This window comes from Vulpes lagopus, chromosome 7, assembly GCF_018345385.1.
Source record: "Vulpes lagopus strain Blue_001 chromosome 7, ASM1834538v1, whole genome shotgun sequence".
Taxonomy (NCBI): Eukaryota; Metazoa; Chordata; class Mammalia; order Carnivora; family Canidae; genus Vulpes; species Vulpes lagopus.
This window is the reverse complement of record NC_054830.1, coordinates 25,834,214-25,858,832: the sequence shown is the minus strand read 5'-3', so window position 1 is coordinate 25,858,832 and position 24,619 is coordinate 25,834,214. Positions and strand designations below refer to the sequence as shown.

Here is a 24,619-nt window from a genome sequence, read left to right as displayed (position 1 = left end):
TTCAGTTAAATGTGAGGCTTAGCTTTTTTTTTTTTTTAAGATTTTATTTATTTATTCATGAGAGACACACACACACAGAGAGGCAGAGACACAAGTGGAGGGAGAAGCAGGCTCCATGCGGGGAGCCTGATGTAGGTAGGACTCAATCCCAGGATCCCAGGATTACGACCTGAACTGAAGGCAGATGCTCAACCACTGAGCCACCCCGGTGCCCTGTCTATACGCAGAAGCTACTATACAGAGATTTATTTTTCAGGTTAATATTCAGATGATGAAAGTTAAAGATTAAAAAATAGATTAGTCAACTCATCCTACAGGTTAACCTTTTTTTTTTTTTTTTTTTTTTAAGATTTTCGTTTTAAGTAATCTCTATACCCAACGTGGGACTCAAACCCACAACCCCAAGATCAAGAGTCGCATGTATCACAGACTAAGCCAGCCAGGCGTCACCAGGTTGGCTTATTTTTGACACTGGGAACTAAACCCTATTCCAGGACTGGGATAGGATCATTACTGCCGTAGAAAATGTCATGCTTTTAAGTTCAGCTTATAAAAATCCTTTTTATAAATCCAGGCGGGATTGTCAGATAAAACAGAGGATAGGATGTCCCATGAAATTTGAATTATCTAAAAGTCAAATTTACCTGGGGGCGCCTGGGCGGCTCAGTTGATTAAGCATCTGCCTTTTGATTTTGGCTCAGGTCATGATCTCAGGGTCCTGGGATTAAGCCCTGAGTCAGGCTCTGTCCTCAGCAGAGAGTTGGCTTGAGATTCTCCCTCCCCCTCCCTCTGCTCTCTTTCTCTCTCAAATAAATAAATAAATCTTAAAAAAAAAAAAAAAAAGTCAAGTTTACCTAGTACTCTGTATTTTTATTTGCTAAATCCAGCCAACCCTACATTCAGCAAACTTAAAGATTTACTTTTAAGGGGTTATAGACCCATTTGTAAACCCTTTAAACTTATTTTTGTTTTTTTAAGATTTTATTTATTTATTCATGAGAGATACAGAGAGAGGCAGAGACACAGGCAGAGGGAGAGGCAGGCTCCATGCAGGGGGCCTGATGCAGGACCTGATCCCGGGACTCCAGGATCACGCCCTGGGCTGCTAAACCACTGAGCCACCCAGGCTGCCCTAAACTTCTTTTATACATTTCATAGACCCCATTTCCTAGTAAACTTTAGTTGTCTGAACTACTCAAAAAGCAACATTTTAAAATACTAAGTAAAAAAAAAAACAAAAAAATAAAATAAAATAAAATACTAAGTAATTCTTTTATCTTTTTTTTATACAATTTTTAAAAGTAATCTGTGTACCCAACGTGGAGCTTGAACCCACCATCTTGAGATCAAGAGTCCCACGGTCTACTGAGCCAGCTAGGTGCCCCTAAATACTAAGTAATGTTAATAAATTAAACTTATAAAACAAATTCTTATAAATGTTTCAGAACTGTGTATGAATCTAAAAAGGTTACAACTGACAGTCACAAATCTAAATTGGTCCCTCTCACTGCACAGTTGATGTGGAGTTACAAGATTGTCAGTTAAATAGGCCAGAATCTTTCGTATGTTACAAGTTCATAAAATGCGCATATGTACAAATTCCTTCTTAAAGGCACAAAAGGTGTTTCCCCACGTTCAATTTTGCCAAGGAAAACAATCATCACCCTTTTCCTCAGAGATTCAAAGAGGACTGTTGTAGACACCAGGGAGCTGCATTTCACCAGGAGCTCAGGAAACCATTATTTCCTCCCATGTGCTATTTGGGGTTATCTCCTTGGGATGCCTGAGTGTGCTTGGCCAGAGATTTTGGCCAGGATGAGCCTGGCTGTATGTTAGTGATATGTGCATGCTTCTCCCTGTGGCTACAGCCACCCGCCCATCTCTTCACGAGGGGGTGGCCCCAGAGATCCCTTCTTCCCAGAGTTTTCCTTACCAAAGACTGCAAATCTCACCAGGGCTTATAACTTGATTACATTTTGTTTCTTTTTCTTTTCTAAGATTTTATTTATTTATTCACGAGACACACACACACAGAGAGAGAGAGAGAGAGAGAGAGAGAGAGAGGCAGAGACACAGGCAGAGGGAGAAGCAGGCTCCACGCAGGGAGCCTGACCCGGGACTCGATCCAGGGTCTCCAGGATCACACCCTGGGCTGAAGGCAGCGCTAAACCGCTGAGCCACCTGGGCTTCCCTGCATTTCTTTTTCATTTCAGATCTTCCTATCTTCATGCCCACATCTCTAAAACTCATTTTACATGGGTTGAAATCCTATAGTTCTTAAAAAACCTTCCTTTTGGGGGGTGTATATCTCTCACACACATTAAAAAATATCTGGCTCAATCGTGGATCTCTCCAGGGCTTTAACTGGTTCTCTGTCCTTAGAGTCCAAGGACATTGTACAGACCCATTCTAGCAGACTAGAGATTGCTCTCCCTGGCAACACATGGCTAGTAGTTGGTATGTTAAACTGTATGTGGTAAAACTGCCTAAAACATTATGTAAGTCAAACCAGAGTTGACCTTAATTACACCCATCAGGGTGACTAGAGAGTCAGAGCCTGGGTGTGTCCAAGGACAGCTGGCTGCCAAATCCCAGCCAAGACAGAAAACCTGGCAGGATTTCCCACTGAGCCCTGCCTCACTGTATTACCACCACCCCCCCACCCAGAGGGCCCCCTCACCCGGCCTGCCTCTGGGGTGGACCACTTCCGAGTTATCGATTCTCAGGAAAAGGCACATGGCATGCCCCCCACAGGGTTGGTGACCAGATGTCACAGCTGGCTCCCGGTTGGGATGTGAGTGACTTTGCAGGGATGGTCCCTCAATTACGCAGGCTGATTTCCTCACCAGAGCAATGAAAACAGGGGCTCCTCAAAAGACTAGCCACTTTTCTTAATTCCTTGGGGAATGAAACCCATGATCTTTAGTTCCTCAGAGAAGTGAAAGTAGCAACATGGAATCCAGTAATTCCTGTTATCTGCAGGCTTTATAAGTCAGCTGGGCTTGAGGAGGTGGCCTGGAGCCCACACGCTAGACACCGCTGTCCTGTCGCTGAAGCCAGGGGAGCGCCAGGATGCCTCGGCTCCCAGCCTTCCTGCTGTTTCTCCTCCTTTCCATCAGCAGTGCCCTGGCCCTGAGGCTCTGCTCCTTTAACGTGAGGTCCTTTGGGGGAGCCAAGAGGGAAAACAAGAATGCCATGGATGTCATCGTGAAGGTGAGACCCCTTCCTGTCAAGAGCGCTGGACACCCCTCACGCGCTCTCTGGGCTTTCCGACTTTAAGAGACTTTGGAGAAATTTCACCAAAGTTAGTCTCTAGGGGGAAGGTAGCAGCTACCTCGGCATGTTGTCACAATAATGACAGCAATAATTCCGATAACCACATCCCCTCTCTGGGCTTCATGGCGTCATTTGAACGTGATGGGTGTTCAGGAGGCCTGAGAGTACCCCGCTGTAGGATTCTTTGGGGGGCATGTGGGAGCTGGTAAATGTAAAGCTCCTGAAACAGCATCTGGCTCAGGCGAGCTCCAGGTAAGGGCTGGCTATTACGCTAATTGTGATTGTTACCGTTTACTGAATGCCCCTGTCAGGCGCTACAGACACACGATTTCATGTCATCACCCTTATGAAAGAGGCTGTTATCCCCATGAAGAGATGAGCAACTAAAGGTGTAGTGACCTCATATAGGTGGTGGGTGGGTGGGTGGAGTGGGAGCTGGGATGCCAGCCCAGCCTGGTCTTTTGATCCATCAACACAGGACAGAATTTTTGCTCTTTCTTTTTTCTCTTCTCTTCTTTCTCTTCTCTTCTCTTCTCTTCTCTTCTCTTCTCTTCTCTTCTCTTCTCTTCTCTTCTCTTCTCTTCTCTTCTCTTCTCTTCTCTTCTCTTCCCTTCCCTTCCCTTCCCTTCCCTTCCCTTCCCTTCCCTTCTCTTCTCTTCTTTCTCTTCTCTTCTCTTCTCTTCTCTTCTCTTCTCTTCTCTTCTCTTCTCTTCTCTTCTCTTCTTCTCTTCTCTTCTCTTCTCTTCTCTTCTCTTCTCTTCTCTTCTCTTCTCTTCTCTTCTCTTCTCTTCTCTCTCTCTCTTCCCTTCCCTTCCCTTCCCTTCCCTTCCCTTCCCTTCCCTTCCCTTCTCTTCTCTTCTCTTCTCTTCTCTTCTCTTCTCTTCTCTTCTCTTCTCTTCTCTTCTCTTCTCCTCTTCTCTTCTCTTCTCCTCTCCTCTCCTCTCCTCTTTTCTTCCTCCCTCCCTCTTTTCTTTCTTTTTTCTTCTTTCTTTTATTCATTCTTTCTTTCTCTCTTCCTTCTCTCCCTCCCTCTCCCTCTCTTCATCCTTCTCCACCTTCCACAGCATCAACCTTTTCCCAACTACAATTTTTTTTAAAGATTTTATTTACTTATTCATGAGAGACACAGAGAGGCAGAGACGTAGGCAGAGGGAGAAGCAGGCTCCCTGCGGGGAGCCCGATGTGGGACTTGATCCCAGGACCCCGGAATCATGACCTGAGCCAAAGGCAGATGTTCAGCCACTGAGCCATCCAGGAGCCCCCAACTACAAATTCTAATCTTTCTCTGTACTTAGATAAGACTTCCTTTGGGTAATATGACCAAGGTCTAGAGCCTCTGCTCACATTTCTCTGGAGTCAGTTGACTTTCTTTACCTGACAAATTAATTTTTCTTTGCTGATGCTGGAGCTGATACCTTTCTCAGGACTCTCTCTGGGTGTTATCACCTTAGAAAAACCTGGAGGCACCGTGGTATGGTGGGAACATCAGGAGCCCTGAATTCAGATCCTGCCCAGCAGCTGTGTGAGCAAGCTCGGGAATTCCCTTCTCCTCCTGAGCCTCTGGGCTTTTCAGAAAGTGGGCCTTATACAACCTGTAGCACCAGTTGACTGAGAGAACTCAAGGTGTGGAAGGGCTGGGACCGGGCAGGTGATCACAGAGCTGCCACTGTTGTTATTAATACACAAAATGGATTAGAGCAAGGACACATGCTCAGTTCTTTCTTAGGTGGTCCTCTCCTTGGTTGGCCCTGCCCTTTGGATGGAATCCAAGACCTTCCAGAGGTGGTTGTTTAGCCAGAATAGCCATGCCCAACCTGTGGGAGCCGAGACTCTCTGGCTCAACAGGGAGCTCTGACATGCAAGGAAACTATTTTCCCTGCTTCCTCACACAAGGGCCCTTTGAGCCTGGGTATCTACGAGCTTCCAAGTTCCCATCACCTTCCTCACTTATTCTACCCAGGAAAAGTCATCATAGTCTTAAGAGGCTATCTTTTGTTTCTTTTTTTTTTTTTTTTTAAGATTTTATTTCTTTGAGAGGAAGAGAGAGATATTGAGAGAGAGCATGAGCAGAGGGGAGGGGCAGAGGGAGAAGCAGACCTCCTGGTGAGCAGTGAGCCTGATGGAGGGCTAGATCCCAGGACCCCGGGATCATGACCTGAGCTGAATATAGATGTTTAACTGACTGAGCCACCCAGGCACTCTGGACTTTTATATTCTTATTTAATATTATGGCATAGGTGGCATTGTCCCCACTTTTTAACTAAGGAGACAGACTCAGAATGGTGAAGTGATTTACCCAGGATTCCTTAGCTGGTAAGTGGAAGAGCCAGGATCGAATCCAGCCATATGACCCAACTCTATTAGTGGAGATGCCCTTTCTACCCTTCTATATTGGATTTATCACTTAGGAGGTTAGCCCAGTTTCATCATGTTGTCATTAGGATCTTCATCAGGGAGTTTGGAGAGTGAAGGAGGCCTGCATTTTCCATCTTGGGTTTGCTGGCTGGCACAATGGGCAGTTCTCCAGATGCTAAACCCTGCCTGGGCAAGGCTGCTTCTATCTGCTTCTTCACTCTGTGTCCTTAAAGAGCAATGTTTTTTTCATCCAACAAATACTCACGGAAGGTAGGCCATGTGCCAGATGCTCTGAGGCATTGGGGATAAGATGGTGGACGTGGGAGGCATCGTCTCCCACAGCTCATGGTAATTATAATTTCAGGAGTGCTTACTGTATGCTGGGCCCTTAATATGCAGAATCCAGGTTCAGCTTCACAACTCTCTGGTTGCCTTTTGCTGACAGGCAAATAGAGTTCAGAGAGAAGTAAGTAGCCCTGGGTCATGGGGCCAGTAAGTGTAAGAGCAAGGGCTAGGACCCAGACCTAACTGACCCTATGCGGGCTCTTTCCCCTGCTATGCTGTGCTGATCCCAGGTTAGAGCCACAAAAGAGCGCTTCAGAGACTTCTAGTGGCCCAAGTCTTCATAAGACTTCTCTAGACTGTCCCTGCCACTCTCTCCAGGCCCACTCACAAAATAACACCGCTTGCTGAGAACCCCTCACCATTGGCCATGCTCAGCTCCTACTCCTTCCCCTCTGTCAGGAAATTCCTGAGTTTCAGGTCTGGAAGGAGCCTTCTGGGGGGCCCCCTTTGTCTTTGGAGCCTCATTCTGTTCCGTTCTGTTCTGAGGAGGCGATAGCGTCAGGGGAGATATATCTTTCCCGGCCTGAAACAGAGGCAGGGAAAACATGTACCAGTGATAGATTTGAAAAGTGAGTGTTAAATCACTGTGAGGAAAATGCTCACGACATCACATGAGGCTGAAAAAAAAAAAACCGACAAGACCCCAATTTTGAGATAAACATTGCCACTCTTTGTGGAATTCTCTTCCACACCAGGGAATGGACTGAATGTTTTATTTCATTATATCCTTTAATCCCACATGGCAACCTCATGAGGAGGATATTGTCCCAGTTTCCAGATAAGGAATCTGGCGGGTTTGGGGAGCTTAAGTGACTTGCTTAGGGTCACACAGCTGGTGAGCGATAGAGTCAAGATCTGAATCTGAGGCGATTTGATTCAATGTCTATATTTTTAACTGACAGGCCAGTTATTTTGATGTATTTTTGTCGATATGGATAAGTTCAGAAATCACGTGAGGGGTGTCTGAGTGGTGGGTTTATAGGTCAGCAGGTGATTTTTTAGCATTTCCAAATTTTCTTTTCTGCATTTTCCAAATTTTCCTCAATAAGCAATACTATTTTTATAATTAGAAAAATTTTCTTTTTTAAAATAAATTCTACATTAAAAAAAAAAGATTTTATCTATTTATTAATGAGAGACACAGAGAGAGAGAGGCAGAGACACAGGCAGAGGGAGAAGCAGGCCCCATGCACGGACCCGACATGGGACTCGATCTGGGGTCTCCAGGATCATGCCCTGGGCTGAAGGTGGTGCTAAACCGTTGAGCCATCTGGGCTGCCCTAGAAAAAATTTCTAATTTATAATTAGAAAATCCTATTTTTATAATTAGAAAAATAATTAGAAAAGGACTAGCTAGGAAATTTAGTCCCATTTTTCTTACAATGGCCATAAAGAAGATTTAAATACAGGGAGGTATTTGTGCTTTATAAATTTGGCTCGACTGGTTCTAGTATGGCCGCCTCTCCCTCTCTCCCTCCTTCACTCCTTGCCCTCTCTCATTTACTCATACCAGATGCTGTACAATTGTGAGTAAAGCAAGTCCTAGCATGTTGTCTGGCACACAGCAGGCCCCTGATAACATTTTGTTGGATGGATAAGCAAATGAATAGATAGATGGGCAGGAGGATGGATGGCTAGATGAGGGCCAGCCACTTATAGCTTTCATCCCCAGGAGAATTCTGATGATGAGATTTTTTTTTTCTTTAAAGATTTTATTTATTTATTCATGAAAGACACAGAGAGAGAGGCAGGGACATAGGTAGAGGGAGAAGCAGGCTGCCTACAGGGAGCCCAATGTGGGATTTGATCCCTGGACCCCAGGATCATGACCTGAGCCAAAGGCAGACACTCAACCACCGAGCCACCCAGGTGCCCTTGATGATGAGATCTTGAGCCATTCCTCTACTGCAGCGTAGATTCCAGTCTATAGGAAATATTCCCAGAGGTTCAGAGGAAACTGCCCAAGGGAAGTGGAAATCTGCTGGAGTTACTGCTGGAGATGTGGGGCTCCAGGGTGTTTGTTATGTGCGCAAAAGTGCTGTAAGCAGGGAATTAAAAAGCTCGACCTTTCTGCTCAGGAAAGGGAGCCTGAACCCTGGTCCATTTTTGTCCTGCACCTATGAATTATATTCAAAAGGGAGGAGGAAATCACAGGAACCATGGTGATTTCTTTGGCTATTGAGTATAGTGGTCAAGAGAGGTTCAGTAGTGGATGATCCCATTACTCATATTCACATGATGTTCAGATTACTTAGCCACACTGAGGCTGAGTCCCCAACTATACAATGGGGATAATAAGAGGACCTGCATATAAGGGTTACTAGAAACATTTAATGAGTCAATGATAAGAGCTAACACTTACAAAGCCCTCCCTATGTGCCAAGCATTGTATGAGGTACTTAATGTGAGACAACTTATTTAAATGTTAAATAGTTAGAATCGCATCTGTCATATCTTAATAAATATTGGTCATTGTGTCCTCCCCCATCATTCCTTCATCATCAAGCAGTTTTCTTTTTTTCAATAACACATTAATTTTTTAAATTAGAAAGGCATAACTCTTTAAATTATACATTTATAATTTCTGAATTAATTGTATCAAGTTAAAAATAGTCAGTAGGGACTATTTTGAAAATATAGAAACAAGTAAAGAAGTATTATTCTATTACTTGAAGATAAGAGCTGTTGGCATTTAGGGCATTATGGGCATTTTTCTATGCAAAAATACATAAATTTGCATCTGTTTTTCAGCCTAGAGACTACCCTATACCATCCATTTTGTATCCTGCTTTTATATTAGAGGCATTTCACATGTTGTTAATATTCTTTTATTTTGTTAATATTTTTTTAAAACATGACTTTTTTTAAGGGAGGGAAGGGCAGAAGGAAAAAGAGAAAATCTTAAGCAGGTTCCACACCCAGCGCAGAGCCCAACAAGGGGCTCAATCTCACGACCCTGAGATCATCACCTGAGACAAAATTAAGAGTCAGTTGCTTAAGGGCTGAGCCACCCAGGCGCCACTAAGCCATGACTTTCAATGCCATATAATGCCTTATGCTATGTTTGCAACATCTTTCATTTAATGCTTTCCTGTTTGGGGATAGTTAGGTTATTTCCAATTTTTTTGTTGTTGTTGCAATGCGTCTTCCTCTTTGATCTGTACAAGTAATAACAATAGCAATAATAATCTATTGTGTGCCTTCTATCTGGGTGGTACTGCTCTCAGTATTCATTTAATCCTCCAGCAACCCTATGAGGGAATAACTATCATCATTCCAATTTATAGATGGGTTTACTGAGATGCAGAGAAGTAGTAGATAATTCTTTTTTTTTTTTTTTAAAGATTTTATTTATTTATTTGAGAGAGAGAGAGCAAGAGAGAGAGAGCATGAGCAGGGAAAAGGCAGAGGGAGAGGGAGAGAGGCAAAAAAAGAAGGGGAGAGGCGGAAGCAGGATCCCTGCTGAACAGGGAGCCTGACTTGGGACTCGATCTCAGGACCCTGAGAAGTTAACTTCATCTTTAATTAAAAAAATAAGATAGGGATCCCTGGGTGGCTCAGCGGTTTGGCACCTGCCTTTGGCCCGGGGGTGTGATCCTGGAGTCCCAGGACTGGGTCCCGCGTTGGGCTCCCGGCATGGAGCCTGCTTCTCCCTCCTCCTGTGTCTCTGCCTCTCTCTCTCTATCTCTCTATGTCTATCATAAATAAATAAATAGATAGATAAATCTTAAAAAAAAAAATAAGGTAAAACGGAACTACCTCAGGAAGTTCCTCACTTGTTTCAGCAATGAAATTAACTCTTTTAACAAAGCACCAATTCTATACTTAAAATGTAAGTGCCTAATAAAAGATTTTATTATTTATAGATCTATAATTTGCCTAAAACATCTGGGAATTGTCTCTGCAGGTCATCAAACGCTGTGATATCATACTCCTGATGGAAGTCAAGGACAGCAACAACATGATCTGTCCCACGCTGTTGGAGAAACTAAATGGGTAAAGACCCAGGGCCCTGGGGCCCTCTGCAGGCGCAAGGTCCCCCCACCCTGGCCCCACCCACCCTGGGCAAGGGCACCTGAAAAGCCCAGAAACTGAAACTAGCGTGAAAGCTAGCACTGGCCCTGACCACCAGGTCACATGGTCAACACTGCCTAGGCTCCCAACTCCACTGGCTGCAGTCCTGAGAACTTTCCATTGTCTAGTTTTCATATGATAAAGCAAAATAGAGGAAACAGATGAGGAGCCAGGACAGAGAAACGAAAGAGACAAGAGGCTGAGCTGAGAACTACTGTTATAAGCTAAGACTGAGTACAAATATGAAGTTATGATATGCCCGCTGGCTAGAATATTACGTAGCCATTAAAAAATCATGTTCACTACAGACTAGGTTAGAGCTAAACATGGAAAGACGGCTGCAATATATTGAAAAGAATAGGAGGTGTATGTAGAGTAGCCCATTTTGGTAATCACATTACACTATGCATGAATGAGAGTGTGTTTGAATTTACATGGGCATAGAGAAAAGAATGGGAAGGATGTGCCCCAAACTGTTAACAGCGGTTATTTCTGGGCCAGGGGTTGGGTGTGATTGCAGGACCATTGTGGACAAGGTCCGTAAAGAAATGGAAAACATTTACTTTTTATTTTATATAATCCTATATGATTTAAATATTTTACAAAAGTCTGAATTGATTTTATAACTTCAAAAAACCCTAAAAGATAATGTCCTCAAATAATTTCATATTACATTGGATTATATTTATGATTTATATTCTTTCTCAAAGAATAGTCAGCAGACCCACCCACCTGAAAATCACCCCAAAGTGAGTTAAAAAGGCACATTTGAGAACCTCCCATCTATTAAATAAGAATGTCTGTGGCATCCCTAAAATAATCTTCTAGTATAATATTTCTTTTGTGCAGGCATGATAAGATTACAGCACAGAGTATATTCAATTATGTCAAAAGAAAAACAAAACAAAAAAACATATAAAAAATTCAAAAGCAGTGAACCAGACCATTTGACAATGGCTATCTTAGCCTTAAAAATCACAAGGCATTTAAATGTGATGTCTTTTCTATATATTTTGTTTTTCCAGATTTTCTACAATGAGAATGTTATACTCCTTTCTTTTTTCTTATGAAATATTTTAGATATACTTAAAAGCACAGAGAAAATGATAATAAACAACCATGTAATCCACCATCCAGATTGAACAATCAGTACATCTGGCCATTATTGTACTTCCATAATTAAGATAACTCACATTGTGTTTTTTAAAATAAATGAATGGTCAATCCAGCTTCATTAGGCCCTGGGAGAAACAGCTTTGGACACTCTCATTCACACAGAGGCCTCTTGGGCTGGCCCCACCCACCCTGGGCCTCAATTTCTCATCTGAAAATACGGAGTTGGAGCTGAACTTCTCCTTTTAACCTCAGAGGCTCTTTTCTGTCCCAGATCGGATCTTTGACAATAGAAAAGGGAATTTAACACAAGGGTTAGGTGTCTACACTGGTCTCAGACCACTTGTGTTTGGATCTTGCCTCTACTACGACCTTGGGCAAGTTACTCAAACTCTTTGACCTTTTTTCCCATCTATAAAATGAGGCTAATAATGAACCCACCTTCCTGGGGTGTGGCAGTAATTAAATCCTGCATTTAAGTGGTTGGACTGTGCCTGGCACGTAGCAGTGATCATAAGTGGTGGTAGTGTCTATTATTAGTAAAAGGAAGAAAATTATGATGGCAGATGGTGGTTCAGAGGGCCACATGTAACAGCTACCATCAATACCCTAACTACATGCCAGGCATTCTGTTAATCAATTCCTGTGTGCTCTTTGATTTACTTCCACAACTCCTTTGTGGGGTCGGCACTATTACTCCTTCCCTTGTAACCGAGGGAACTGATGCACAGAGATGAGGGACCTGCCCAAGGTTACCCAGCCAGTAAATGGTGGAGCTTACCTTTGGACCTGGGTCATGCTTGACTCCAAAACCGGTGCTCTATTCTGAACCTCCTCAGTCTTCCACAGAGGGTCTCTGATCAATTTTCAGAAGTATGAGAGAACAGGGGTCTCCTGGCCCCTCCCCATAGGCAGCCTGGATAGGGTCTTCCTACCCCCACCACTCAGTTCTCCTCAACCTCCCTAGAGTGTCCCATGGACACCAGGCAGAGGCAGGCCTCTTTGTCCCTTTATCCCCAGTAAGCCTGGAGGGGCCTTAGTCACCTTACAGCTGAGTCATTGCAAGCAGTTTGCCAACCCCAAATTTGGCAGGCTTGATTCAGAACAAGGCCAGCTTTCCCAAGCTGGATGCCCAGTAGAATCCACTGTCCATACTTCTTGGGCCCCAATGGCCGGATCTGCCTTAGAATGTGTATCTAAATTCCCAGGAATTTTAGTAGGGCCTAAGGAGGCTCCTAAACACCCCCTTTGCTATTTTCCAACTGAACCTGAGAATATGCTGCAGCTTAGAGGTGTACTAAATCTTTTTGTGGACAAATGGAGTAAAACCACATCAGGCTCTGTCCAGAGTGGAGTTATCAGCAGGTTTGGCAAATACACAGAGTCAATTTCCCTGGTACACAGCTATATCTCTATCCCAGGACATAAACAATAGCTGATTTGAAATCATAGTTCTAGGACTTGTGAGAAAATGTTTGGGGATTTTCAGAGCAGAGTGAATGTCCAATGAAAATGGCACCAGGAATGATGTATATGATAAATGTTCAGGAGTAGTGCAGGGACAGGATGACCTGATAAGGTTTACTCCATCAGGAAGTATGAGGTCAGCCCAGCCATGAGCCAGAATGGGATTTGGGACTGATTCTGGCCTGAATCATCTATGGTCTCAATAATGTGCCACAGGTATAGGCCCAAGCATGTGGATTTGGAGTGGGTAGGATCTGAGCTCAAACCCCAGCTGTACACCTGCAATCTATAAAAAATGGGTAATAATAGTATCCACATTCTAAGGGCAAGAGATAATGGCTGTAAAGATCCTGGAAGATAGATGTCACATTCCCAGTCAATGGTGGCCCTTCTTATTAGACTCCAAGGTTACAGCGAATGGTAGCCTTTCTCCATGATGTAATTGGCGATATGGACATAGATTGAAAAGGGGGAGCATGCAGTAGGAGGTAGTTTCTTTTTTAAAATGTAATGTAAAATCTTTATGTTTTCTAGAAATTCGAGAAGAGGCATTAAATACAACTATGTGATTAGCTCTCGGCTTGGAAGAAACACATATAAAGAACAGTATGCCTTTCTCTACAAGTGAGTATAGTCTCTGCTTCCTGAGACATGATTCACTTACAAATGATGACCATGAACTGAATCAAAATGCATATCTTTTCTTCAAAACCAAATTTTGATATCTAATGGTCTCTAACCAGTTCTCAATATTGATCAAAATAATTGCTGTCAAATTGAGGCTGAAGCAGAGCATTACCTCCTCAAATTAAAAAGCACATGCAGCCTCCTGACACCTAATTTGTTGACTCAGTGGCTGCCTGGTCAGGAAGGTCAGGAGTTCTTTATCCTTCAGAGTTAAGTGCTAGCCAGGGATGGAAACCTAAGCTGCCCAGCATGGCTGACTCTGAAACTACATAGCCTTGTCTTCTCCCTACTAGTAATTTGCTCTAAGTCTGAACAGTAGCTGTGGATGCCCCACATAACTGGTACTGCTCAGATCTCCAGCTTTCAAAGGGCCCTGGTCATTGAGAAGAGTTGATGGAATTTGTTCTGGAGTGAAAGATCCCTTGCAGGGCGAGAGCCTGCCTTGGGGTGGGGGGGGGCTACTAAAGCCATGGGAACCTGTGTCTCTGCTCTCTGGATAAATTAGGAAGGCAACTGACTCAGCTGGAAGGGCTTTCTTTTTTTATTTCTAGGGAAAAGCTGGTGTCTGTGAAGAAATACTACCTCTACCATGACTATCAGGCTGGAGATGCAGATGTGTTTTCCAGGGAGCCCTTTGTGGTCTGGTTCCAGTCACCCTTCACCGGTGAGACCCACAGTATCCTCTTGTGCATAATCTCCCTGTGATCCATGAACCGACAGTAGCCCCGAGTGTGAGCCGTAGTTCTGGGGTTTGTGCAGCATTGTTAGGGAAGCCTTAGACTTGAGATGGCCATTAAGAACACCTGGTATTTGAAGGCTGTAGCCTGGCCTGTCAGAATGTCATGACTCAAGATCTCCTCAACCTGGAACCCACCCACCTTCTGAAACTGGGATAACTCCACTCTCTTTGGAGGATTTAGGCTGATGGAAATTATTTACCACAATTCTTCAGTCCCAATCAAATACAACTTCATTTAAAATAAAAATCCCAGTGATGGTTACCAGAGATGAACCCCTAACCTAGAGGCTCCCTCTCCCTCCCTCCCTGTCCAATCCCCTCTACAGACTGGGTGTAGAGAGGAAATCCAATCAATTGCACCCTGAACTCTGACAACACCTACACATGTACAAACTATTATAATTATTGACCCCTGATTAGTGCCAGGTTCCTGTAATCCTTGCAACACTCTACAGGGTAAGACCTGGGATTATCTGCACTTTACATTTGTGGAAGCTGAGGTTCAAACAGCAGGTGGAATCACTTGCTCAAGGTCACCCAGCAGCTCTTGAAATGAATGAGCAGGGGGTGGTAACACAAGCCACTATCTTGGGCGCCCATGGTGTTTTTTTTTTTTTTTTTTTTTAAGATTTTATTTATTTGTGAGAGACACAGAAAGAGAGGCAGACATAGGCGGAGGGAGAAGCAGGCTCCATGCAGGGAACCCGATGCAGGATTCAATCCCGGGACTGCGGGACTACACCCTGAGCCAAAGGCAGACGCTTAACCGCTGAGCCACCCAGGCGTCCCTGGACGCCCACAGTCTTAACCACTGTGTGGATCTAAATGGAAAGTCAAGAGTTCGTTTGGTTTGCAGATTGGAGCTATACAGAATCAAATATTTTTTTCAGTACTTACCACGTGCCAGGCTCTGTTCCAGGCCCAGAACAAGACAGACAAGTTCCCTGTCCTAGTGAAGTTACGTTGTAGTGGGCAAGACAGATAATGACCAAATAAATACGTGCAGAGTTGTACATATGCACACCCCCATGTATACTACACACATATAAACACCCTAAACTGGGAAGTAACTATTTCTGCCCTGGGTTGATTAGTACTTTAGGAAGACAAACATGGAAGAACGGTGGAGGAAATTTCCAGTAGAAAAAGAGGAGATGAGGACAGCTGAGGACAGAAATGCACTTGGGAGAGTATGTGTCATAATCGCCTTGGTCGTGCATATGATTCACATTTGGCTGACCAGGCAGTGTTGAGAGAACACCTTGCCCCCTACCCCTTTTCTCTAAGAGAATCTTCAGCTACACGTAGCTAAATATTATTAAACAAACCTGTTTGTCTTGAGTTTCCACCTTTTTGCCTTTCTCTACCCCTCCTCCCCAAGGATGGCACCACAGTCATGCCCTGTTTGGAACTTCCTCTCTTGTACAAGGAAACATCCGTATGTCCCCTCTATTTGAGATTTAAGAGAGTTAGCCATTCATCTATTATTTCTTTCCTTTATTCATTTACTCATTCATTCATTCATTCATTCATTCATTCATTCATATATTCAATCAACAAACATTTTTGAGTACCTCTCATGTGCCGGATGCTGTGCTAGGTCCTGGAACCAAGAGGGTGAGCAAGACAGAGCTCAGGTTCCAGTGAGCCAAACTAAGAATTTCAGAGCATGAAGGAAGTAAAAGCAGGGTTCATTCTATAATCGGGTGAGGGGCTCACCTTAAATGGTGCAGACTACAGATGGCCTCTTCAGGGTGACATTGGACTGTGACCTGAAGAAGCCAGTCACAGAGGGCTGGGGGAAGGAAGGGCCGTTCCAGGGGGAGGTCCCAGTGTGCACACACAAGCTCAGAAGTGGGAAAGGGATTGAGGTATTTAGGGGGACCAAAGAGAGGATGGGGAGTGGAGTGGAGGCATGAGGAAGAGAGTGGGAGATAAGGCTGGGTGGTAAGGGCAGGGTTCTGGAGACAGGCTTCCTGACCTGAGTCCTGACTCCCCACTATGTCACTTGAGCAGTGACCCCCAACAGCCCTCAGCTCCTGAGCAAGAGTGGAGGCCCAGGCACAGGAGGAGGAGGAAAGCCCAGGAAAGAGGCAATCAGAAATGTCAGCTGCCACTGGCAGGTGGGCAAGGCATTGTTCCCAGGCTCACCTACATTCTCTGAGATAGGCTCTCTCAGTCCTTCCTGTACCAGGGAGGTTTTCAGATGTTTCACAAAAGGCTGCTTTTCAAAAAAATAATGGGAGGGGTAGGGTAGTTTTTTTCCAAATTATAAAAGAAGCATAAACTGACAAGCCTCAATTTTTTTCATTAGAAAAAAACTTTTTTTCTTTAGTACAAAAGCCATGCAGTCTTATTTTTTAAAAAGTAGAAAATATAATTTTTTAAAGAAAGAGAAAAGAAAAATACCCACAGTGTCATCAAGGAGTGCTGTCTTCCAGCTTTCTCTTAGCCATGCAAGTGAGTGGGTGAAAGGAAGCTTTCATCCGCTGATGACAGCGGCCCAGTGGTCCCAGGAACAGGCACATCTCAGCCACCAGCTGGACCCTCTAGGAATGAGAGGACTAGGGATGCCTGGGTGGCTCAGTGGTTGAGCGTCTGCCTTCACCCCAGGTGTAACCTGGGGTCCTGGGATCGAGTCCCATGTCGGGCTCCCTGCATGGAGCCTGCTTCTCCCTCTGCCTATGTCTCTGCCTCTCTTTCTGTGTCTCTCATGAATAAATAAAATCTTAAAAAAAAAAAAAAAGAGGAGACCAGACCACATAATCTGGGCCTCCCGGGGTGGGGGGGAGGGGGCAGTGGGCAGCCTGTTTCCCCTCAGCAGTATTCGAGGCACCTGCCCGTGTCTGGGGAAGTATGTGACCTCCACCTCTTTCCTGTTCCTCAGCTGTCAAGGACTTCGTGATTGTCCCCCTGCACACCACCCCTGAAGCCTCTGTGAAAGAGATCGATGAGCTGGTTGATGTCTACTTGGATGTGAAGCGCCGTTGGAAGGCGGAGGTGATGACCCTCTGTGTCCCTTGAATTCTCCTCTAGCAAAGGCAGAGTCAGGTTCTGGGAAGGGATGTATCACTCCCCAGGTGGGCCACCTGTGCAGACCACCACCATGTTAGAGCCTCCTTTGAGCCCTTACTTCAGCCTTAAATATCCTTCTTGCTAGATGTGCTGGGTACTCTCCAGGGGGGTCTCGGCCATTCATGCACAGCTCCACTAAGAATGGCTGCCCCAGGTCACTGAGTAAGCAGCTGGTGCCAGGCCCTATGCTGAGGCTAGACTTGGGCAAGTTGATTGAATCCTCCCCATAAGACCACGAAGTAACCACTTTTATCATTCTCACTTTGCAAGGAGAACGGGGAGACACTTAGAGGTCAGGAGTCCTTCACTGCAAATGACAGACTCTCAAATTGGTGCATGAAAAGGGCGGTGCAATTTATTGGTTCATGGAACTGGATGTTCAGGGGTAATTCAGGCAGAGGGGGATCTGGGGCTCAGACAAGGTCATCAGGGCTCGGCTTGTCTCTTTCTTTTCATTGCTTTGCCCTTGTGTCCTCTGAGTGGGCTCCACCTTTGAGATGGCAACAGGGCCTCCAGCAGCTTCTAGACCACTGACGAGTGTTCTGTTCCACAATGCAAGAAGTGCCCCAGGGTTGAGTCACATTATGGGTCCTCATTGGGGCACATGTCCATCAGGGGGCTTGAGAAGCTCTGATTGGTTGAATCTGTGTGTGCTTCAGCCCAACCTCACAGACTGAAGTGAAGGAGGGAAGTGATATCCCAAAGAATATAGGGGAATGCATCCACCAACATTCTTGGCCTCAATTATTCCTTCTTCTGGAAAACGGGGATGCCACCTCATGTGGCTGGCTGTGAGGGTCTGTGAAAGCTCTTGGCAAATATGGAACTGTTCCAGAGGGCTTTTCCTCATTCTTCCCTCCTTTTGGGCTATAACTCCTGTGACCACCCCCCTCCTTCTGTTCCACCATTCAAAGTGCAACATGAATCAAGTAAAGTGGGGACACGGAGCTAGGACATGGACAGCACAAGGTGCGTAATTCATTGCTTATTTGTAAAAAGCAGGGAAAGAGAAAGGCTCATTCATTCCTAAAATTTTGAATTCTTTCAGTCATTCAACAAGAATTTATTGAGCATCTCAGGCACTAGGCTGGCGCAATGACAGACCAGGATTTAATTCTTGACTTAACGACTTGAGTCCATGAGTTGAGTGGTCTAGAGCCAGTCACTGTATTCCTCTATCCTGTTTCCACAGAGATTAAAGGTCCCTTCTACCTCCTAGTGTTTATCATGAGATGTATTTTAAACTTGATGAAACTTTTTTTTAGGATTCATTTATTTATTTGAGAGAGAGAGAGCATGAGTAGGGGGAGGAGCAGAGGGAGAGGGAAAAGAGACTCCACAATGAATGCAGAACCAGACGTGGGGCTCAATCCCAGGACTCTGAAATCATGACCTGAGCTGAAATCAAGTATTGGACGCTTAACTGACTGAGCCACCGAGGCGCCCCAACTTTATGAAACATTTCATGCTTGGTCTGACATACAGTACATGTTCAGTAAATTGTGCCTATAACAATAGGAACTGGTGGTCACTTGGGTTAAGAATGACATTCTGTCCTCAACCACACCCATCAATGTCAGGAAAAACCATGATCTCTGAGGTCAAAATAAAATGTTTTGAAGAAAACTCTAAAGTCAGCAACAGCCACAAACAATAGCACCAACAAGGAAATATGACACTTCCTCTGAATTGAGGAATCTTAAAATTTTGTTCCAAAGCTCTGTGGGGAAAAACACTTCTGAAATAGAAGGTTCTGTTGGTGGCCTCAGGGCAGGGGTGGACAACTCACTCAATCATCCCCTCCCTTTCAGGCTCTTCCCACTTCCTCAGTTGACAGAATTTCCACAGGAATAAGCTCCTGACTTCCAAACAATAGAAGAGAAAGCATGATGCCAAGGTTGTCAAATAAACCACCCAAATTCATTTTTCCTGCTTGGAAACAAAAGGCGTCAATTCATTCAAGTATTTATACCCTACAGTAGTTTGAGCCAGAAAGATATGAAGGAATAAATGAGCTGGATTCTTTTACCCCCACCTAACTCAGCATGCTGAATGACAGGGATGCGGTGACTAAGAACAGGAGGGAAGGGCTACACCAAACATCCACTTTCCAGTGAGAACACCTTCCCTTGTACAGTCTCGCCTGTCAGATACTTATCAAAACTGTAACTTCATTTTTAACTTTTAAAAACCAAAAGAAAAGATACCCTGTATTGGTTTGCCAGGGCTGCAAAGATTGGGTCACTTAAACAACAGAAACCTATTCCTCACAGCTCTAAAACCTGGATGTCCAAGGTCAAGGTGTCAGCAGGGTTGGTTTCCTGGACGTCTCTGTCCTTGGTCTTCTCTCTGTGTCCTGATCTCTTTCTTTGAGGACACCAGGCATATATATTGGATTAGGGGCCATCCATCTGGTAACTCGGTTTACATAGTTACCTCTTAAAGGCCCTCTCTCCAAACATAGTCACATAAGGTACCATGTGTTGGGACTTCAGGATATCAATTTGTGGGAGTGGGGGCAGGGGCAGGGGAGAAGGACACAATTTAGCCCATAACAGAACCCATTGTTTACTGGGCTTGGGAGGTGGAGCCATTGCCACCGGTTCTGAGCAAAAGTATTTGGCAATAATACCCAAAAGGTGACAGTTCCAAACAATGTCTTTCAGAATTTCATTTTCATGGGTGACTTCAACGCCGGCTGTAGCTACGTCCCCAAGAAGGCCTGGAAGATCATTCGCTTGAGGACTGACCCTGAGTTTGTCTGGCTGATAGGGGACCAAGAGGACACCACGGTCAAGAGCAGCACCAACTGTGCCTATGACAGGTAGAAGGCATCTGCCTCACTCAGGCTGGCTCATGCAGTGCTTGATACGCATCAGGGAAGGCGCCCCCCCCCCCCTCAGGGCGGAGGAAGAACACATCTTACAGAGCTGAGTCAATCAGACTTCAGGCCCATGCATGGGGTACTTGTGCAGGGTGCATGCTGCATGGCCATACCGGGAATCCCTGAGCATTGTAGCTTAGCAGTGGCTAGTTCAGGCTTTCGTGTCAGATGAGCCTGGGTTCAAATCCTGCCTCTACCACCTCAGGACTTAAGCTCTGTGTGTCTTTGCTTCCTTGCCTGTAAAACAAAGACTGTAGTAATGCCTCATTCATGAGGCCATGATGAGGAGTAAATGAATAGTATAGGTCTTCTCACACAATGCCTGGCATACGGTTAAGTGTTCCACACATTCACTGGCTGTTAATTATTTCATCACAAAGACATACCAGAATTTAGTCATTCAAATCCCCTGTCATTAAGGTTAGGTTATTGCCAAGAGTTGGCTAGTATAAGGACTGCCGAAATGGACCTCCCATCTGAGACCAGTTATTAGAAGGGTGTTTACACTTTTAAAGCTTTTGCTACACATTCCCAAATGCAAATACATACCTTTAAATAATAGCATTCTTGGGGCACCTGGCTAGCTTAGTCAGTGGAACGTGCAGCTCTGGATCTTACGGGATGAGTTCCAGCCCCATGTTGGGGCTGTAGAGCTTATGTTACAAAACAAAACCTAAAAAAACCCCAGTATTGTATTTGTGAAGTCTCCCTGGGAATTTTCAGTCAGCTTTCATTTTTGCTCCTTAAACTGGGAGGTAGGGGAGGCACTTGAAGCCTGTGAATGTTCCTGATCTTCCCATCCATAGTAGAACCTGTGGTGGCCGTGGTTTCCAGACTCAGCCTGCCTCCAAGGAAGCACAAGGTGGCTTCTGCCAGAGACGATTATTCTCACTTCTCTAGTTTTGAGGTCAGAATTTCATTTCCATCCCACAACCTCTTTTATTCCTCTTGGAGCTTTCAGGCTTGGTGTGCCCTTTGCAGAAGTCATTGCTCCAGTTCTCAAGAGTAGAAGCAGCCCTAGCATTGGGGAAAGTGGAATTGAGGCAGGAAGTTACAGGAGACGAGCGCCCCGTGCCTGCTGCCTCCCTCTCACTTTGAGGGCTTGCCAGCAAAGCGCGTTGGAGATGGCCACTCGCCCACTAGCCTGCTCGCCTACTTGCCTGCTCACACGTGCCAGTTGTGTGGTGTGGCCTTGAGCAGATCTAGTCCCTTCTGCGGCCCCATTCTTTTCCCCTGGCCAACAAAGGGGAGGTGACCAAGAATAAGGAAGCAGAACAGTGAATCACAGGAAAAGATGCTCACAAAAGCTTAGGTAGGGTGGGGGAACAGGTTAAAAAGGTGTTTACTGAAAGAACTTCGGTTTTATACAATATATGCCAAAGGATGGCAGGATTACATGTGACTTTTTTTTAAAGATTAATTTCTCATTTTGTTGCTCTAAATTTTCTGTTTTCCACACCAGCATATTTCTTTGATGTCTTTTTTTATTTTTTTTTTTAATTTTTATTTATTTATGATAGTCAAAGAGAGAGAGAGGGGCAGAGACACAGGCAGAGGGAGAAGCAGGCTCCATGCCCTGGGAGCCTGACGTGGGATTCGATCCCGAGTCTCCAGGATCGCGCCCTGGGCCAAAGGCAGGCACCAAACCGCTGTGCCACCCAGGGATCCCGTCTTTTTTTATTTTTATTTATTTTTATGTTTTTTATTTTAAAGGGGATATCAATTTCTGGGACACCTGGATGTTTCAGTCAGTAGAACATGTGACTCTTGATCTCTGGGTGTGAGTTTGAGCCCCATGTTGGGCATGGAGCCTACTTAAAAATTAAATTTTTTTTTAATTAAAGAGATATAACTTTCTAGTAAGGGGAGTAAGATGAAATGGTCTCAATTCCAGTCTTTGTTCTGTGTCAAATATTTATTGAACACCTCCTACAAGCTATGCTCTGTTGGACATGAAAGATGCCAAGAGCTGGCCTGTGCACAGAGCAACCTCGGGAAAGCCTTCAGTGAGCAGCTGACCTGCCCACATATGTACCTGGAAGTCAGAAACGGGGCGAGCCTTAATTATGTTGCTCTTGACTCTCTGGGTCTGAAGGATGGCTTTAAAAAAACTCCAACCAAATGTGAAGAGTTTACTTGTGGACTGAGTTCAAATTTAACCGCAGTAGTAGCAAACGCAGGAAACCAAATCAGCTACTCAGAATCAGGGAAAGCTCAATGCATAGTCATGAACTGGAAGTTTGACTCACCTTGTCCTTCTTCCGTTGGTCGGGTGGGGCCACGTAGACCCTGACTGCATCACTCCACTTGAGATACATTAGAGTCCATTTTTCTAAAACTCATTTAATTACCATGTTCCCAGTTTTTGCTATCGCTACAAAGCAACTATACTATGGTTTTCCCCTGTATTTGTCTTTAAGTCCACTCATTTCTAATGAAATAAATTAATTTTTAAAGGAGATCTCATACTAAGGTAAGAAAATAGTATTAGTCATAAATCAAAAATAACTAAAAAAGTAAGCCCAGGGAAAACCAAGCAATGTTAAATTCTGCTTTAATTATCTGGCTTGCAGAGTGCTTGGTGATTGGAGCCTGCTCCATCTTGGTCAAAATGGGAGCTTAGGGGGTTATTAAAGATCAGCCAGGGGCGCCTGGGTGGCTCATTTCGTTGAGCATCTGCCTTCAACTCAGGCCATGACTCCGGGTCCTGGGATCAAGGCCCACATTGGGCTCCCAGCTCAAAGGGGGTCTGCTTCTCCCTCTCCCTCTGCCCCCCATCTCTCACTAGTGCTAGCTTTCTCTCTCTCAAATGAATAAATAAAATCTTAAAAAAAAAGATAAGCCAGTACCTTTCTCCATAATTGAATCAGGAAAAGTGAAAAATAATTGTCAAGGGAATAATATTCTCAGTCTGTACATCACTGTTCCATGGTGTGGTGTCCATGTTTCTTTCTTTTTTTTTTTTTTTAAAGATTTTATTTATTTATTTATTCATGAGAGACACAGAGAGAAAGAGAGGCAGAGACACAGGCAGAGGGAGAAGCAGGCTCCATGCAGGGAGCTCGACATGGGACTCGATCCTGGGTCTCCAGGATCACACCTCAGGTGGCAGGCGGCACTAAGCCGCTACGCCACTGGGGCCGCCTGGTGTCCATGTTTCATATAATATCTTCTCTTCCACCTTCAGGGCTACTGCCCACAGGGCCCCAAGCAGGAGATGATCTGATTTCCCAGTTTAGGCACTGTCCAAAGGGTCAGAAAACCAGGCCTGGACTTTGAATATCACACGAAAAGTCCAGGCTGCTCAACCAATTCCAGATGTCAAACAGGAAACTTGGTTTGTCTCAAAATCAACAAGGTGGATTAATGTGACTGTCTTCCATCCCTTTCTCTAGGATTGTGCTTAGAGGACCAGAGATCATCAGGTCTGTTGTTCCCAGATCAAACAGCACCTTTGACTTCCAGAAAGCTTTTCTGTTGACTGAAGAGGAGGTACAGCTGCCACTTTGTCTTTCTTTGCCACTGTCCTGAGAAGATGGGTTGGTGTCATCCTTTGAGGCCACCTCTAGAGACACAACATTGGGCCATTGGACCTTGAGTCTCAAAGTCTACGATTCTGGGGCTTGAAGACCTGTCTAAATTTCTGATTGGGCTGGTCCAAGGATGATACTCACTAGTGTGTGTTCTGTTCAATGACTTTAGGTGTTTTATCTTCCCACCTCAAGCCTTGAATTTGTTCATCACTAAAATGACAGTCTCCTAATTCCCAAATTTATGTCCCTTTTCTCTTCATAGGCCTTGAATGTCAGCGACCACTTTCCAGTTGAATTTAAACTACAATCTTCAAGAGCCTTCACCAATAGCAAAAAATCTATCTCTCCAAAGAAGAAAAAGGTCCGTCACTCCTAGATACAAGGGTACCATTATAATAACCATTTCTTGCCTCTAAATAAAACAGTTCTAACAGGTGGTATGAGCTGCTGCCTGCACTCAGGAAACAAGACTGGTCCAACTACTTTCATTTTCAACTTGAATGTAATCTGTCTTGAGTCAGAGCACCTGGGTGGCTCAGTCTGTTAATTGTCTGCCTTCAGCTCAGGTCATGATCCCAGCGTCCTGGGATCAAACCCCACGCTGTCAGTCGTTGGGCTCCCTGTTCAGTGGAGAGTCTGCTTCTCCCTCTCTGTTCACTCTCTTTCTCTCAAATAAATAAATAAATAAATAAATAAAATCTTAAAAAGAAATCTGTCATGAGTCAAATTGGAAGGAGAGTCTCCTACTATCCTTCTTGGGCTGATACCTCCCCTGAATTCCCTAATAGGAAACTGGGGGCTTTTACAGTCCTAAAAGTTTTCACGTCCCAAACTAGAGCCCCATCAGTCGTCACTGCCTGGGCTCAGCCCTGCCATGAAAGAGGCTGCAAGAAGAGGAAGAATGTTGGCTTTCAGCTCGAGGGGATCTCAGTCCACAGGAAATGACCAGAAAGGACAAGGCCTCAACTGCACCCCATGATTTGGGCACTTAACTCTCTGAGGAATCTACTCCATCTTGTCTGAGCTCAGGGTGGTAATTATGTCTCACCAGGATGAAGAATAAAGGCTCTC

The 24,619-nt window shown here is 44.7% G+C and overlaps 2 protein-coding genes across 5 annotated transcripts in view; one reads left to right on the top strand and one right to left on the bottom strand.

The window, feature by feature from the left end:
• The window catches only part of ABHD6 (abhydrolase domain containing 6, acylglycerol lipase), a 72,304-nt gene extending 60,135 nt beyond the window's left edge, over positions 1-12,169 (bottom strand). For 2 of the 4 annotated variants that reach the window (XM_041762266.1, XM_041762269.1), the window contains exon 1: positions 11,945-12,169. The gene's annotated coding sequence lies outside the window, so the exon portion shown is untranslated. The remainder of the gene's footprint in view (positions 1-11,944) is intronic. The other 2 variants (XM_041762261.1, XM_041762263.1) reach the window with 1 other exon arrangement.
• Positions 2,771-24,013, top strand: DNASE1L3 (deoxyribonuclease 1 like 3). The gene is made up of 8 exons (XM_041762270.1): positions 2,771-3,213; positions 9,884-9,972; positions 13,165-13,254; positions 13,869-13,981; positions 16,944-17,056; positions 19,798-19,955; positions 23,411-23,507; positions 23,811-24,013. The coding sequence occupies exons 1-8, from the start codon at positions 3,073-3,075 to the stop codon at positions 23,922-23,924; spliced, it is 915 nt and encodes a 304-aa protein (XP_041618204.1). The 5' UTR covers positions 2,771-3,072; the 3' UTR covers positions 23,925-24,013.
• The last annotated feature ends 606 nt before the right edge of the window (positions 24,014-24,619 follow it).

What these genes read in the sequence shown, in the direction of transcription:
- DNASE1L3 (XM_041762270.1), top strand. Translation starts at nt 3,073, where the DNA reads ATGCCTCGGCTCCCAGCCTTCCTGCTGTTTCTCCTCCTTTCCATCAGC. An exon ending in ACCAACTGTGCCTATGACAG is followed by an intron (nt 19,956 to 23,410) that starts GTAGAAGGCATC and finishes CCCTTTCTCTAG; the next exon opens with GATTGTGCTTAGAGGACCAG. An exon ending in TTCTGTTGACTGAAGAGGAG is followed by an intron (nt 23,508 to 23,810) that starts GTACAGCTGCCA and finishes TTCTCTTCATAG; the next exon opens with GCCTTGAATGTCAGCGACCA.